General features: G+C 42.9%; 1 protein-coding gene across 2 annotated transcripts in view; it reads right to left on the bottom strand.

Annotated features, from left to right (window-relative positions):
- RAI1 (retinoic acid induced 1) overlaps positions 1-18,307 on the bottom strand; it is a 113,987-nt gene that overhangs the window by 2,829 nt on the left and 92,851 nt on the right. For both annotated transcript variants that reach the window (XM_075179200.1, XM_075179201.1), the window contains exons 2-3: positions 12,255-17,595; positions 814-907 (exon numbers count right to left, since the gene is read on the bottom strand). In XM_075179200.1, coding sequence (XP_075035301.1) covers positions 814-907; positions 12,255-17,579 — 5,419 coding nt within the window. In that variant the 5' untranslated portion in view covers positions 17,580-17,595. The remainder of the gene's footprint in view (positions 1-813; positions 908-12,254; positions 17,596-18,307) is intronic.

Here is an 18,307-nt window from a genome sequence, read left to right as displayed (position 1 = left end):
AAACAAAACAAGATATGTCCCTATTATTATAGCATTGGGGAAAATAACTGAAGGTTAATTAAGTAAAAATGTTCTATCTGTGTTTTTAGGGCTATGCCACATAACTTGCTTTGCATGCCTTGACATCACTGCTGACAAGCTCACGCTTGCAATAGGGACACAAAAGAAAAAAAAAAGCGTTTTATTAAACTTTATGACAGAAAGAACAAATTAAAGCAGGCAGGTCCTATTTTCCTAGGTCAAAGGGAGTTTGGAACGTGAAATGTGGTCTCAATGTAATTTTTGGCTGGGTTCCACCTATGTCCCCACAGAGAGATCAGGAAACAGCAGACAAGAAGCAGTAAGGAAAAAAGAGATTGCCACTTCCTGAACAGTGGGCAACGGTGGGTGGCCGGGGGCTAAATATGTTTCCTTCACAATAATGTCCTTGTGACGTGGTCCTAACAGTCAACCAGACACATCTGTTCCTAAACGTGTCAAAGACAGCAAAGTATATATATTTTTTTTTTTTTTTGCATGAAAAAGAAGTCCATGCTAACAGCAGGGGGGGAGGGGGAGTCATAATTTAATGTCAGTGGATGCAGCCATGATGTCACTGAAAAAAGGCTGCCCATATAGTGTATGTGCACATGTAGAGACTGTGTGTGTGTGTGTGTGTGTGTGGGGGGTGGGGGGGGGGATGGGGGGGGGGGGTTATATTATAGATAATAACTGTAAAGGTGCCTCTGTAGGAATTAGGAATCAACTTGCACAGAGGATTGCACTGCAATGACTTCAACACCAACTACCCAGAATGCTTTGCACCAATCTCACCTGCCTCCATGGCGCATGTGTAGTGGTAGGTCTGTGGGCATCCCTTGTGGTTGCAGCCCACGGTCGCTCCCAGCTTCTGACACCTAGGACAGAGCTGCAAAGCAGAGAGCAAAGTCAGGTTTTTTTTTGGTTTTTTTTTAAACACTAACAAGACAACGTTGTTCTCGGACAAGCTGAAACAGAGTCGACACAAACAGCAAAACAAGCAGAAAGGTGATTCACCGCTATTACATCCCGCTACCCAGAATCCTTCGCTGCAGCGGAAAATTTCTGGTGGGGACTTGTCTGTGAAATGTCAACATGTTCACAGTGGCTCAGGTCTCTGGCTTACCATGGAAAACATTCTGGTTACACAGGAGTACTCTTATATGTAACTTTTTCAGCAGTGTTTCTCAAAACAAATTCTAAGTGTACCTAGAACAGCAGTGGGCCGAAGGCGGCCCTTGGAGCCTTTACCTGCGGCCCCCCGAGCGTACACCTGCGGCCCTTGGAGCCTTCACCTGCGGCCCCCCGAGCGTACACCTGCGGCCCCCCGAACCTACACCTGCGGCCCCCCTGAGCCTTCACCTACGGCCCCCCTGAGCCTTCACCTGCGGCCCCCCGAGCCTTCACCTGCGGCCCCCATGAGCCTTCACCTGCGGCCCCCCGAACCCTCCCCTGCGGCCCCGAGCCTTCACCTGCGGCCCCCATGAGCCCTCACCTGCGGCCCCCATGAGCCTTCACCTGCAGCCCCCAGCTCCTCCCTGCTTTGTCAGACTTGTTTGCTATAGCCTATAACACTTGTTTAAAATGTCTGCTGATAGGTTATTACAGATAATAATAATCTTTCTTTGATTAAATGTATTATTTTAACTTATTACTGAGATTAAGGGTAAGATGCGGCCCTTTTGAAGGTTAGAGCGTCTCATCATCAGAGTAAAAATAAAAACTAAATAAAAACGCTATGTCTCAGATGGGACTTATGATAGGTCACGCAGGACATAACACACCAACGACTGAGAAGTCAGCTTTACCGTGAATCTGACCAGCTACACATGGCGGAGGCAGACATTTTGTGCCCAACAGCCTCACCATTCACTAGGAACGAGGAGCCTCATTCATCAGCGATGGCGCGAGTTGTTGATGAATTGATAAACTGAAATCGGTTCATAAATATTGGTTCAGCTTACAAAATGGCCGCCTCTCGATTGTGTAGGTGACAGATTCACTCCACCTTACAACATATCTGACTACTTCCATCCGGGAAATGTGTAAGGAGGGGAAGAATGAAAAGAAGAAGCGGGATTCGCACTATTAAGCAGACAGGACCAGGCTTAGGATGAGCTAATTGTGTCATCGTGGCCTTGCCTGCTCAGAGCTCCTCTGGATGGGCCTTGCTCAATGACGTACATTACATTATCACGCCACGTCTTCACCCACCTTGCAGGCATTTAAGCACCCCCTGCGGGGAAAAGTAACTGTTCTCTCTCTAGAGAGAGTGTGGGAGATCTCAATCTAATTTGCGACAGTCCAGGAGCGCTAACTTTGCCTTAAAAGTTTCAAACAGCAATAAATATGTTAGGTTTTGTTGCCTATTAACTAGTTTAAAATAAAAAAAAGTTAACTGTATTACACAGTGCATTCAGGGCAGTATATTTCTAGATAAAAGTCGGGCGACTAGAGTTGTAACTTTGAGAGAAATATGGCAGCGAGTGGCGAACCACATCTGAATTTATTTATTTTTTCCCTTGGAACCATTCTGTCTTCTTAAATAAAATATTGTGCATGTCTTTTACAACATATGAAATAACAGTTTTCTTTTAGAGTTCCACTTTGATAACCTACTGCGGATAGCACCATTACAACGCACAGAAGCCAATCAGACACTTTTATTAGTGTTGATATATAACCAGCTTATCAAAGGTTGAGCCTGTGACTCCCTATGGAGAACCATCACACATCCTGGTATTTTTAATCAGCCTTTTGTACCAAAAAGGTGAAATACCTACAGGTCAATTTATGGTTGACAAGGACAAGTAATAAGAATTCTTTATTCATCGGAGGGGGATATTTCTCTAAATAAAGTACACATAACGGAGGGAGTTTAGGTTCACCAACATATTACATATTTATGACCATAAAATGAACAATTATTATGATACCCAAATGCATTTTCTGCAAATTGTTCATTTGTTATCCTGGTGAGAATAGTAAGAGTACCGTAACCTCGATATCCAATCAGACGCCAGGTTTCATCGAACACAGTGTAATAAGGACGTGCATGATTGGTTGCTATGGGTTACAGCATCTTTGCGGCTTACACTACATTCTATTTAATATGCGGCAGAGTACAGTTTATCCCAGTTGATTTGAATGCTATAATGGCTTACAGTGTTGTTTTAGATCAAGGCACTCTTGTCCTTCCCTTGGGGTTGGTATCTGGGACAAATTTTGCATTCTTCAGTGCAAGAAAAGGGAAAAAGTCAATTTCTGTAACAGGCAGAAGTCTCAGGGGCCGTGGATTTTATTCTGCTCATTAGAGCCAAACCTCGTGCTCCTGGGCTTTCAGAAATCAGCCGGTGGAAGAGAAACAGACAAACGCTGTTCCAGCCAGCTTCCTACAAGGGCCAGTACACAAAGAGAGCCAGACGAAAGACTTATATTAAACTTCAATTACAATGATGTTGAGTCTGTGACGGGCTGGTGGGGCCGGGCGTAGACAGAGGGCTCCTTGAAGATGAAGGATTGGATCCATAAGGATCTTGTTAGGTACACTCTGCTCGAGTGTGTATCTAACCACAAGTTAGAGATAAGACAGGGATTGTATCTGCAATTTAACCCCTAAAAAAAAAGGAAAAGTTCCTAAAAAGTTGGACTTATCCTGTGAGCTTCAAGATATATAACGCTCTGCCTTCATTTCTGACGCAGGATGCTGTCAGCGTGGAGTTTGTATGTTCTCCCCGTGCATTTGTGGGTCCCCCCCCCTACAGTCCACGGTGCGTGTGTGGCATAATAATGCAATCTGTTTCTCAGAAACGCAACTTACACAATTGCATCCGTTTTACATGTCCTCTCCATCGGTACATCGCTTATTTGGATAAACACATGGATTGTAGAGCTCAAGATTGACCGAAAAGTTATTCCTTGGTAAACACTACAGGATAATGCACCCCCCCTACTGTTAATTATAAGGGAATTAAAAGTTACTGGGAATTCTGTGAATTAAGAACCACAGTCCCTAGTGCTTTTATACAGGTCGTTTCTAATATTTGACATTTCCCTTTATATATTCCAAAATATATACCACTTTCTTTACATCAGACCAGATAAGTAAAGCAAATAGGCGCTCGCAACTCAATATAATATTACCGCAGCGCTAATGATTTAAGTGCTGTAGGCTGGAGCGGTCAAAACACAAAACAGCCAATCAGAAGCTGGCTAGAGGGTGCTGTAGTATCATCATCATGGTTGTACTAGCTCTCCAGTACCACAAAAGGTACACATGCTAAAAAAGTCATGGGGATGCGCCCACGTTTGAACATGTTCCTTATTGTGCTTCTTACGGAGGGAGGGAAACAGAGAGAGGGGGGGGGTTGCCTAGTGCCTGGAATCCCCCCTCCAAGCCTGGGCCACTGTATAATTGAGGTGGCTGGACCCTGCCCCCGCTTCACACAGCTCTGCTTGAAAAGGGAGTACTGCGTGCACCTAACAGTAGTACACGCAGCATTGCCCATGTATATTATGGGGATAGGAAGAGTTGGAGAGCAGCCAAGCAATGTCTAATATTATAGTCACGCCCCCATGCATGCTGGTCACGCCCACTGGTGGCGTGGTGTGGAAACCGACCTCTACAAACCCTGCGTTTGCCCCTGGAACGCTTGTAATTGCGATGGCGAGGGGGGTGGAATGAATGCAGGTTATTTAAATTGACCCCAATGCATTCACTTCCGATGAGCCAGATAAATGAAGCAGGCAGCGTCGGAAAAATGTGCCACAAGCCAAAAGGTCCCGACAGCAAGTGTTAGTTGGCACAAAGTCATTTCAACCAACAGGCCACCTTCTCATACCCATTTACATGTTTATATTAGTGTAAACCTGGCATTCTGATGCCAGTGGGTGGCAGCCTTAACCTGCCCACACCTGAAACAACTGTATGAATTTTGAATGATTTATTTCAGAAACATCTTACAACTGAATGGTTTGTGCACACGCGGAACAATCTAAATAGGACGCTGGAGATTTTTAGCATGTGCAATAAAAAGTTTGATTGATACCCACACACATGTAGCCATACATAGGGCCAGCCAACCAGGATGATCAAACGTGGCTGATCATAGTTGTCAGTGGTCCTTTTGGTTTGGTTGCGTGGTTTTATATTATTAATGTGCTGTACATGTAATAATACATTATGCCACAAGCTAGGACGTTATCACAAGTAAAAATCATTGCTTGGGTGGGCACCTTAACCCTGTAAAGCTGGGTACACACGGCCTAATTTTACACCAACTTTTTATACCGATCGATTTAACAAGCGATCGATGGTCCGGTTGCTCGGTCTGTAGACTACATACACACTAAGCCTCGTTTTAGACGATAAAGGGAAGAGCGACCGTCCCAGTAGCGACTTTTACAGCCATGTTGTCATGAACGATTTAAATTTTGTACACACTGAAGCGAAATATGCGGGTCATGTAATGATATACCAAAGACATTAGCATAAAGGGGCAGAGCTTTCACTATAGTTAACACCCAAAAGCGCATAAAAAACAGAAGATAACAAAATTCAGCTAAAATTCTCCATATACTAGGTTATTATGCACAAATAGTCTTCACCCACAATGCTCCATTTTGTCGGGCATCATCGCTGATTGGTCCACAGCAGAAACAAATGGCCATGTGTGAGTGTATAAAATTACAGAGGAGCCTGTCTGGTGCCGAGGGACTTGAGAAGATGGCGGATGAGGGGCAGGTGTTGGTGGGGGTTGGAGCCATGGAGGCAGAGATGGTGCTAGAAGGCCCGGAAAAATATGAAGAAGTTGTGGTCGGGGAAGAAGGAAGAAAGAAGAAGAAGGAAGAAAGAAAAAGGAAGAAGAAACAAGAAAGAAAAAAGAAGAAAGAAAGAAGAAAAAGGAAGAAGCAAGAAAAAGGAAGAAGAAAGAAGCAAGAAGAAGGAAGAAGGAAGAATGAAGAATGAAGAAGGCGGAAGAACGAAGAAGAAGGAAAGAAGAAGGAAAGACGAAGAAGAAGGAAGAACGAAGAAGAAGGAAAGAAGAAAGAAGAAGGAAGAAAGAAGGAAGAAAGAAAGAAGGAAGAAAGAAAGAAGAAATAAGGAAGATGAAGAAATAGGCAAGAAGGAAGAAAGAAAAAGAAGGAAGAAAAAGAAGGAAGAAGAAAGAAGGATGAAGAAAGAAAAAGAGGAAGAAGAAGAAAGAAGAAGAGGAAGAAGAAGAAAATTTACGGTAGTTAAAATAGCAAAGCCAATGAGCCCAAGAGAGGTGGAGATGATGGTAAAAGTACTTAACCACTGGAGAATGGTGCGAATTCGTAGAAACATAAAAAAAAGTGAGTACCACGTGTAGTGTACCTGTTTGAAGGATTTTATTTATTTCATTTTAATGACATGAAGCAATGCAAAAGCTAGCTTTGTAACATAGGTTGTTTTTTTCAGAACGAAGAATTAACGTTGATAAGAGCAGCTTAGATACCACTGATACAACTAATGTAAAACCTGTTATCAAAGAAGAAAAAATGTATGTAGAATACGGACATATGAAAGAAGTTATACAAGAAAAAAAACGGTGCAAACTCAAACGATTATTTTAAAGAAATAACAGAGATTATAAGTGACGTCAAGAAAAAAATTAAAAAGCTTGTGAAGAATTTTGTTGAAATGTCTCTGCTGTTTGGTTCTGCCACAAAGCACCTTCACAGTGTAGTACTTATTCTGCACTAAATATTTTTGAAAACTTTTCTGCAATAAAACTGTTGCATTAACACGGTGCGGCTAATTCTGGGTATCTTACAAATATTATTTAATAAAGGTTAATATTAGTTTATAAAGTTTATACAGGTATACGTTTAGAAAGGGTAAATATGAATAGGTTGCCAATATAGATGTAAAGGGTTGGTATAACTCTACACCTTATTAAACTGGCTGTCATATGCTAGATGCATCAATGCAATAAACTACGCTATTGCTATTCCGTTATAATCATCTAATTAACAAGTCAGCGATGTACGGACACCCCACCACGTGGGACAGGTACAAGCATCTGAAATTTCCACGCACACGTACCCAACGGAGCCCCAGCTCGAGGAAGTATCGGAGGATTATTGTGGATCGGTCGTAAATTTATACACACTACACGATGGAAAGGTGATTGGAAGGAAAATATTGAACGTTATGACCAACTAAGAGAGGCGACTATCGACCATTTGAGAAGACTTTCGTCCATCGTTTCACTACACACACTGACCCGACTATCGAACGACCGGTCGTATGTCGGCTGGTTGAGCCGATTATCGGACGAAAAACCCGTAGTGTGTACCCAGCTAAAATCTTATATTTTAAGTAAGAGGCAAAATCTTGGGACAGTGAAAATTATTTGGGCTGTAGGTCCTACGCACAGTGAAATGGGATTTATAGATGAGCCTGAACGATAGGTGAGAGAAGATTGAACGGCACAGTTATTAAACAAAATTGAGGTTCCTACGTGCGGCGGGTGGCGTAGCTGAATTGGGCCGATAAAGGGTGATAGAGAGCATGCAAGGAAATAATGGCCACTTATCACCAGGTATATTCTCTACACAAAAGCACATTCACATGAATTCATTCCATGACGTTTTGCCCTCTCCATAAAGCACCCTCGCTATAATGCCACTTTTGGCGTGGATTTAAATTGGCATCATAAAAAATAAAAATATAATACACTGCTATTTTTATATAACTGGAGTTGGCGATCAGAAAATCTTTTGCATCTGGGCTATTTTTTTGTGTTGTGGCTTCTGAAGGATAAATCCGTGACGTCCTCAGACGCTAATGCCACCTGAGACCAGCAGGCTTTGCTGTTACCATAGTGATATAGAAGCGCCACTCATAGCTCCAACAACAACAAAAAAACAGAAAGGTTATGTAATAACAAGCTGCAAATGGCACACACGTGCTGTATCCCCTAGCAACCCGCTATGGCCTTTCATCGGCCTAGTGCGAGTTAAGGCTCATGAAAGGAAATGTCTGATTCGTTACAGACCTGCCAGCTCACACCATACAGCCGAGTGACATGCTGTTAAGAACCTTGTCACACAATCTCAGAGTGAAAGGAATTTATTACACAAACAGGGGGGGTGAAAAAAATAGATTGCTCATTGCGCTGCCGGGGTGGCTCACAATCCCTCCCGTTGTGCGCAGCGTCTCGCTCTGCTGTCAGAGCGCAGGAAAGAGCCGACACTGCACAGTGCATTGGGACGAATCGGCGGGCAGAGTCCGTGGCAGAAATTCTAACTATAGTGTCCCCTCTCCTATATCCAGGCTTCAGTAATCCGATCTGTCCTGACCAATCCTTCCTTTAGTGCCTGACTCCGTACCAGAAATCTCTGCATCCATCATCATCACCATTTATTTATATAGCGCCACTGATTCCGCAGCGCTGTACAGCGAACTCACATCAGTCCCTGCCCCATTGGAGCTTACACTCTAAATTCCCTAACATACACAGAGAGAGAGAGAGAAAGACTAGGGTCAATTTTGATAGCAGCCAATTAACCTACCAGTATGTTTTTGGAGTGTGGGAGGAAACCAGAGCACCCGGAGGAAACCCACGCAAACACGGGGAGAACATACAAACTCCACACAGATAAGGCCATGGTCGGGAATTGAACTCATGACCCCAGCGCTGTGAGGCAGAAGTGCTAACCAGAAGTGAGCCACCGTGCTGCCCAGTCCATAAGTCACTTGTCTAAAAGTGCAACTTGCCAACTATAATTAAAAGTGTAACTGCCAACTATAGTCAAGGGGCCACAACATGAATGTTTGTTTATTTTTCCAAAATTGGCATATCTGTGTTTACTCTGGCTTATAATTCACACAATACCTTGTGTGTTATTAAATATGCATAATATACTGAATACTTATCTTATTAATTAAGTACAACGTGCAGCCCATAGTGTTGAACAAAATGATTGCCCATAATCATATGAGCAGATTCAGGTCTGTTAACCCTTAAGTGACTAACACCGTCCACTGTAAATCACTTTAAAAAAAAACAAAAAACTGATGCAAAACAAGTATGTAGGGTCTGTTTTTTGCGTACATAGGGACGGTCAGCATATTTTTTTATTCTCAAGTTGTTTTTTCTCCATTTAAAGCCCTTTTCGAAATAACAACATCCGTTAAAAATGTAGACAAAGCCTTGTACTCTGTCCTCACCTGTAACGTAGCGTTAGAAGCCTGTTCTCGCAGCCTATCTGCTAGCAGACAGCTCAGACTACTATCTTTTGATACCTTTAAAGCAGAAAAGTTAATAACAATAATTTGTACATCACCGGGATACGAATTTCTAAACAACTCTTTTGTGTTACTCCGGTAATGCTCCAAACTTGCTTTTTTGGAGCTTGCAAATATTGGTCTTTTACAGAAGAGGCCCCTCAGTCAGGACCTAAAAGGAAGGTTATTCTAACCACAAAACATACAAGAATTTACTTAGCAACCAGGCTAAGGTTTCCCATAATGCAGTAAGCTCTTTCAGCCACTAGGTGGCGAGGTAGTCTTATGGAGCAGACATTTATGCCAAGACATGGATACAAAATTAAAGTGGCCAAAAAACTTTTTTATTCGGCTATTTTAATCTATGGAAAACATTAAATACAAGACAAACAGTAGCCCGAACAACACATGAAATAAACTGTAATATTGCATTACTTCTCCTTTGAGATGTGTTGTCAGGCGTCAACAAAAGGTATTGCAATATACAGTCACCAGTAATTATATTATCTATTGTAAAACAGGTGTTCTTAACGCCATTCCTCTAGTAACACCAACAGGTCATGTTTTCAGGAATTCTGTCTGTGTAAACAGGTGGGATAATTACTGACCCATCAAAACTCATCTGTGCATGATTAAATAAATCCTGAAAACATGAACTGTTGGGGGTATTTGAGGATTGGCAATGAGGACCCCTGGGGGTAAATGTATCAAGCTGAGAGTTTTCTGATGGGTTTGAAAAGTGGAGATGTTGCCTATAGCAACCAATCAGATTCTATCTATCATTTTGTAGAATGTACTTAATAAATGATAGCTAGAATCTGATTGGTTTTTCAAAGTCGCCGGAAAACTCTCAGCTTGATACATTTACCCCTTGGTGTAAATCCAACTAGCATTTTGTCGCTTCCTTTGGAGTTATAGTAACATTCTAATTATTTTACACCAGAATTCCGAGGTAAAAAGTGGGCGGGGCAATATGCATAAGTCGTCACCGTGCATTTCTTAAAAAAGAAAAAAAAGACGTCTAGATAAAATTTAAAAAATCTTTGCAAAAATGGATATCTATAATAGTCTGGGAATCCTGTCATGTTCACATGGCCATTTTGTAAGATGAACAAATTGTCACGGGTATTGTCCATTCACTAGGTGCGTGCATACCATGTTAGAAGGCCCAAACCGCTAGCTAAATTAACTACGTCACCTTGGCTGCAGGCGTTGTTAAGTCGCTGACTACACCCATTATTGGGGTGGCTGTATGTAATTTAGCCAATGACTAATGTCACAGAATGCGTAGGCCAAAGCCGCGGGCTAAATTAAGCTTTTTTTAAATATTTTTAATATTCTATAGGAAATGAAACAAAGGGCCGCATATCGGAGAAAGGGAGGTCTACTTTTATTATGAGATTGCTAGCACATTACGTGCCAACAATGTTCTTTTGTGACAATAACAGATGTTTAGAATATTATAAAAGGGACAGGGAGGTACTCTGAGCGGGGATTGTGTCTACTGTTGTCTTGACGAACCCAACAACACAATTATTTTTGCTTCTTGGGTGTTGCTCATACAGTTCACATCGCCCCCAGCTGATATGTGAAAGAATAAAGCTTTCAAACCTTCCTGGGTAAACGTTCATCTCCTGAACACTGACAGATAAGGGGCGGCATTTAGGGTACGGTAGACTGATTGAAAATAGCAGGTGGATAGTGAGATGCTTCAGAACTGTACAATGCCTTTAGGACACTGACCTGTTGTGGTCTACGGATGATATTTTTGGATATTTCTATAACATACATTAAACATAAAACAAATCCTTTTAAGTCAGGCTTTTTTTTTTTTGGCTTTATTTCAGTTTAAGGGACATTTCTTAGCACTCAACTTGATTTTGCATGAAAGAACGATATGTAACAGCTACAAATGTATTTGCTGTATAATGTATTGGCTAATTCAGCTACATCTTAGACCATTACCCCAGAAACATAAACTGCCTTATAGTTGTGAATATGGGATATGCATTATTGCGCATAGGACGGGTGGTAGGGTGATGAGGACGTGATTGTGTCATGAAGCCCTGCCCACTACATAAGAAAGAGAATTGGGTTGCAGGAGGGTGGCAAACTGGATTTCATGAGGGTGGTCTACCCCCCCCCTCCCCCAGGTACTCTCAAAACCATAATTGGCCTGGAGACTTCAGCAGTGTATTATACTGGCGAAACGGAGGAAGAGATTAACATCAAAGTAATTACTAGCACGGCAGGTAATTCAATACCTCTCACAATATATAAACCAGCTTGCAGTTTTTGATTTAGTGGTCTTTTAATGTGGAACGGTCGCCATTTTGTGGCATGAACCAATCTTCATTAAAATGCAGCCTATCGGAATGGTCTTTATCACTGTTTCTCATTGTTCCCTGAATACATTGCACTGTATGTATTGGTCATTGTATGCATTGCACAGTTACTGTTTTCCTTACTGACTTACTGAAAATAATAAAGTTTTATTTTTCAAATTTTTTTTTTTTTAAAAAGTCATCCAATCATTTTCACTGGGAACCAGTGACGTCACCCAGACATAAGCCATTCCCAGAGGTTTAACGACTCAGAAATAAGGAACGAACCACAAAGTGAGAATATTTGTTTCCTTTTCCGCAGTTTCATGTACATCAATTATTTTTGTAATATCCCGATGACGTAAAAACAGCATTTATTCTAATGCATGCGGTGCACAGGATGGTAATAGAAACACTAGTGGAATGTTATGTAACATGACAATCCTGGCATACATAGTGGCATTCCGAGACCTGTCAAAACCCTGGGGTAGGAGAAAGCTGTATGAGCCTGTAACAGTACTGAAATCTGTGTGCAATTTCCACGTGCAGTAAGTTCTCATTTTAATATTTAAATGCAATACATGTCTTTATAATACACGTTACTTTTACTGCTGTAGTGAATTGCCAGCTAGTATAAGAAATACATGCGCACTCACCCCCGTGGCTGCCATCTGAATAGCTTCATGTACGCCGTACAGTTTTCCAGCCACCAGGTAAACTCCGCTGGTCCACACGGCACAGGCTTCGTGGACCCAGTGCTCCTGTGTCTCTGGCTCCAGCGAGTGAGCCTCAGAAGTCTTGTTGCACTGATGCTTCCTGGGTTTCTCAGTCTCTGTACTCTCCGCCTTTTTATTACAGCAGTAACAGCTGGGCAGCTTCCTGAGCAGTCCGCGGGCACTGGAGCGCAGAGCGCCGTGTTTGACCAAGTCAGTGGCTCCACTGTCCATACAAGACGTCCTCCCGCTGCCCACTGCACAGATAGAAACCACAGCCTTGGAGGGTTTCTCCGTCAAGGTGTCCTCTGCATGGAGTTTATCTTTCGGCCTAGATTTCTTGTTAGGTAAACAGTCCATAGGGTAGTAAGGCCCACAAAGATCACCCAAGTCTTTATAATTGGCCGGGCAACGGCACAAACAGCAGAGAAGACAGCCAGAGCTTACCGACTTGCAGACCAGAGGTCCCAGCTGCATCCTGGAGGAAAAGGGTAAAGAGCCTTGGTTGTCGAAGGCGATGGACTGAGACATTGCGTGCGCCGCACTCCTATCCTTCAGAAATCGGGTCTCTTCTCCGGCAGTGTTGATCACGGTGCAGGTTGTGGTGAAGATGTTTCTTTTCTCCACCTGAACATACGGGGAGAAGTTCCTACCTCTACTCTCAGCCCGCACTGGTTTAGAGGAAACATATTTCAGTTTAATTTCTGGCTCTTTGGGGGTAACAAGAGGGATGTTGTGCCTCTTTGCCCTTCGTTTGCTTCCAGGAGTTCGGCTGGTGGACTTGTTTCGAGGAGAACACTTGCACTGTCTCTTGGTGTAGCTATTGAAATTAGGGTACTTTGTTTTTTTCCTAGATCTGGTTTGTGACAAGGTCTCCTCCGAGGTGTTGGGAAGACCGGAGCTCTCTTTCAGTTCCAAATGTTTGCACTCATTGGACCGACATTTCTTGACTAACAGAGCATTTTCCGATAGAGCTTTATCTCTAGGGGTAAGTAGCACAGAAGGAGAAGACCCCAAGAGCTTCTTCACTGCAGTTTTGGAAGAGCTCTGGGAACTTTTAGATCTACCCCTCTTGGACTTTTTGGGGACTACATTCAGTCTCTTTGTACTTGTACAGTTCCCTTCTGGCTTTGGCACGACGTGCGTGCCAACCTGGCCGTGCAGGGAATTTGAAGTCACTTTCTTTTTCTGGAAAGGTTTTCCTTTAAAGGACCTATTGTTTGACCCACGACAATGAGCAATGTGAATATCAGGCTCGGGCTTTTGAGATTCAATTTGTGTAATGTCTTGACCCAACATCTTGGTCTCAGAGTCTGCTATTATTAAGCTGCTGTCTCTCAGCTCCCTTGATTGAGTAAGAATATTTGAATTATTGTTGTTAGGCACTACAACATTAGTTGTCCCTCCCATAGCAATACCTTGTTTCTTCTGATTCGGAGATGTCATCTTTTGCACGATTGCCTCCAGTTTAAGACCTCTGCCCTTTCTGGGTGGCAAGACTTTCGTTTTCATGGTCCCATGAAAGGATGAACGTGAAGTCATCTTCAAGCAAACCTCTGGGGTCATTCGCACTGAAGGAGTACTTAAGATGACCTTACAATTCTTCTTTGTGGCGATTGTTAGCTTCACTTTCTCTTTTTTGATTGGCTTAATTTTTTTAAATAAATTGGAAGGAGGTTCGGACTTTGGCTCCTTTGCATTTTTGCTATGTATGATCAAATTTCTCTTTTTGACTGGTACCGGACTAATGAAGCTTGACTTTCGTTTCAGCGAATGCAAGGTCCGATCTGAGGTTTTGACATTTATTCCAACAGCTGAGCTTGAGATCTTCATCCTTTTCCTGACTTTCGGCACTATCTGAAACGTGTCCGCCACAGTACAGTTGTTTGCTATAATTTTCTTTAAGGATGAACGTTTCTTCAGGACAAAATTCATTCCCCTCTTTCCTCTTCTTCTTTTGGCAGGGAAAAGCTCTTGTTTTTTACTTCTAGACCTTAGAATCATGGATTGCTCGTCCTTCAGGATGCTGATGGTATTTTCTTTAGATTTCTGACCAGTGGCGAGGATTGTTGGGGGTTTATTTTGCAACAGGAACATATTCTGGTCATTGGATGCTGGCAATATTTTCACAACATTCTTTCCAGCTCTCCTTCCAGTTTTAGAAGGGGCTCTCTCTTTTTCTCCAAATGTTCCTCTTTTAGTCAGCTTTTCCGGATGTGGCGCTTTAATATCTACACCTGTGCAACATCCGTGAGGCTCCACCCTTGCGGTGGAGGAACGTGTGCACATCCTTGCTGGCAATGCCTCGGTCAGAGTAGTCTTGTCAACTAGCATTATTGCATTCACACTTTCTGTCTGGATCCTCTCAACTTCAGTTCCAGCTTGGTCATTGGACTCTAGTGGGTTCTGATATAGAACGTTAGACTCAACAGATTCTGTTGGTCTGCACTGATTCCTTCGACCACGCACGGGTTTCGTCTCAAATGCTTCTTCAGTTTTAATAGGCAGTTGATTATTCATAACTTTGAGGTCTGTTTCTTCTACTTCCAGAAGAGTGGAAGTATCCAATGAACTGAATTCGATGCTATTTTCACACTTTTCTTTTGCGTCACCCAATTTAATATGTGGTATTGTGGATTCGAACCAGCTTTTTACTTTGGACTCTGTCTCAACAGTGGGACCGAGCAACATTATAGAATTACCAGATAGTTGTGAAGATTCCACTGAATCATTCTTCTCTTCAGTACTTGGATTTTCCACGGACTCTGGTGTATTGATGGAAGATAAGGGTTCAGAATCCCTTGTCGGTTTTGGAAGGGATTCATCATATATGAACGATTTTCTTTCTGAGAAGTCGCACAAAGACGAATAATCTTCTGGTTCTAGATTGGATTCTTTTTGGGATGGGAGATCAGGGATATCGTGAAAATCATCTTCAGTGTAACAATCCCTGGTATCTTCCAACCACTTTTCATTGTCTACTTTACTATCTTCTGTGTAGGGCATTTCTTCTGTACCCTCTTTGTTGAACTCTTCCCCAGAGTCATTCTCCAGAGGCGTCTCCACATCAGGAACGTCAAGTTGACTGTCAACTTTATTCTCTTTGCTTTGAAACAAACCTTTCTGGATATCAGATGAGTGAAAAGTCATCTCGATTTCTTTCCACCTGAGGCAAGATTCGGTCATGTTCTTATCTGGCCAGTCGAAAGGATCAGAGGTCTTTGAACAAGTTGTGTTTGCCACCGTATTGGAGTAACTGGTATAGCTTGCACTAGATGTGGCAACCTCAATGTTTTTTTCTGTATTCAAACCAACTACAGTCTCTGTTGCGTCTGCGACCTTCGTCGGTACCGACGGAAATTCCTTTTTGTCATAATATTCATCACAGAACTCGTTGTGGTTCCTCAAAGGAGATTTTTCTGGAGCAGCTTTCTTCAAAGCGTCTGGAAACAATTGTGCACTGCCCTGGTCTGACCATGCACTTTTTACCACGGATTCTACACAAGTATGGTTTTCTAGGCTGAATGGTGATTTGGGGGAATTATTATCTAATTCCGGGGAATTAGCCCAAGCTTTTTCATTATCAATCGCATCTTGCAGGACAATGATTTCTGTAGACAATTCCTCTTGGGACAGGGCATTAACCAGTAAGTGAGGACACTGCCTCTCACTACTCACCAACTTGGCAAAAGTCTCTAGCGGAAGGTTGGCGTGGATGCTTTGAAATGAATCATCAGACTTTGTAGACAGGTTGTCAGGTGAGGTTACAGAACATGTGGATATGGATTCTGGTTTCATTTTAGTGCTGTTGGCCCTCCCTGGGCTTTGTCCTGAACCACAGTACAAGTAATTTCTCTCTAGCTGGTCTTCTGAGCCGCTAAGGTAGTCTGTATCTTGAATTTCCGCATGTACAGACTGCGGGGTCCCCAGAGTTTCTGAAAGTGGTGTTCCCATTTGTTCAGACGAATAAGTGCTGCCCTCTGAACTACAATGCTGTCCCTTCATCTGCTCTGGGGTCCTGGGAGAAGTCTTAATTCCCTTCTTCTGAGGGATGCCAGATTTGGACAGAAGCAGCTGCTGGACGGTATTGGAGATGTTCTCCACTTGAGAGGTGAGGGCTGTAAGGCTTTGTAGACTTAGGTCAGACAGCAAGGTCTCAGGGATTTTGTCATTCTGCAGGCTTTTAGTCTGCGACTCTGGGCTGGAAGTCCCTGTGGGTGATGGGTTCAAGAGAGGCATGTAGTGATTGTGATCAGAAATACCTATAGGGAATGTATTAGTATTATGCTGTTGCTGGTTATACTGAAAGTTCTCAAGGTTTGGCATCAGAGGAGAAGGCGTAGAACTATAAGATGGGGATCTGCCCACTGACCGGGCAGGAGAATGGCTGGCACTGGGACTGAATGTTTGATAATACTGTTCTGGAGTCCTGCTGGCAGCCTCAGGCTGGCAATACGCTTGGCCTTGTTGGCTATAGTGTTGGCCGTGGTACTTGGCCAGGTTCTGGTAGTGCAAAGTTTCCTGCGTGTGATGGCGTTGTGTTTGCTCATAAGAACCCATTCTAGATGACTGGTAGCCATGGATGGACTGCACACGTTGGCCAGCAGTAGCCATGGCGCGTTCATGAGGAGGGTTAGAAGGGGCTGTGCAGCTCTTAAAGGAGTGAGATACGGGGCTGCTCCCTGGCACGGAGGAATACGTTGAAGTGGGGAAGTTCTGGTTGAAATGGGAAGATTGGGAAAAGGAGAGAGGAGAAGACGGGACGTCATTCTGGACCTTCTGCCGGGGAAGCTTAGTGTAGGGAAGATTTGTCTGCTGTGGGTGGTGTAGGGTATGAGAGCGGAAGGGTATCTGTCCAGCTGGATCTTGGTATGCCCTGCCTTCTCCAGATGTCTTCTTTATTATATTCTCCTCATATTTCGCACCACTCAGAGCCTGAGTTTGCCCCCAATTTTGCAGCCCCTCTTCCTCGGAATACTGTGCGGGGTAGACATTGCCCTCGGGGAAACTGGCAAAAGAGACTCTGCCTTGAAGCTGTTGGACGTTCATGTGCTTGTCACCCCGGGGGTATTTCTCGCCAGTGTTGTTCTCGTAGGCTTGGTAGGACGCCTGGGCATAGTATCCTTTGGTAACCTGTCTCTGACGCACGCAGTTGAGACCTGGGTGACTTTGATGCCTATAATTCTCCAGGCGTGAGGAATCCTGCGGAGATGGTTGGTAGTTCTGTTGGTTGCCGTGGAAACCACACCTTTCCCGAAAAGACTGCATGACTTGGTCTTGTTATCTGTAGAAAAAAAACAGGAGAAATTCAGATACAAGGTTGTCACCTGCTCCAATGCTAGTCCCACAAACCCTACAAGGATACAGACACTATTTTATGTACTAGATTTAACTGGCTTTGTAATATCATATACATAGATATAGATACAGTACATTTATCTTGTTGTTGGAGTAATTTCTGTTCTCTACAGATCACGTCACGTGACCTGCTGGCTTTAAAGGGATTTACGTCTCTTTAAAGTATACCCGTCATTTACTCACAATAGTCATTTTGTGGGCTGAATCAATATGCAACCTATCAATTCATTAGTAACAGCAGTGAAGCATGAGGTACTATGTGCCTCATGCCTCAGGGATATCATTCGTCCGTTAATTATTAGTTCAACCCATAAAACTGCTGCCTCCACCTTGCGTACATGACAAATGTCTTTGTGTGAAGTACGGACTTATATTCGGTCTGTATTGTACAACAGAATTAATGTCGTAGGATTAATTTGCTATAAGGTGGAGTGGAGGGGGTTAAAGGCTGAATGCAAGTTTGATAAATTAAGAACTAGAGAAATGATAAAATAATTCAATTTAGTTGGGAAAGAATGTTGATAATGTAAGTTTCTGCGTTACTTTAGAGAAAATAATATCTCACTAGTTTTAAATGTTTGGGCCTGATTCATTAAGGATCTTAAATGAAGAGGTATCTTATTTCAGTCTCCTGGACA

This window comes from Mixophyes fleayi, chromosome 7 (genome assembly GCF_038048845.1).
Source record: "Mixophyes fleayi isolate aMixFle1 chromosome 7, aMixFle1.hap1, whole genome shotgun sequence".
NCBI classification, from domain to species: Eukaryota; Metazoa; Chordata; class Amphibia; order Anura; family Limnodynastidae; genus Mixophyes; species Mixophyes fleayi.
The sequence above is the reverse complement of the archived record's forward strand: the minus strand, read 5'-3'. Positions and strand labels throughout refer to the sequence as shown.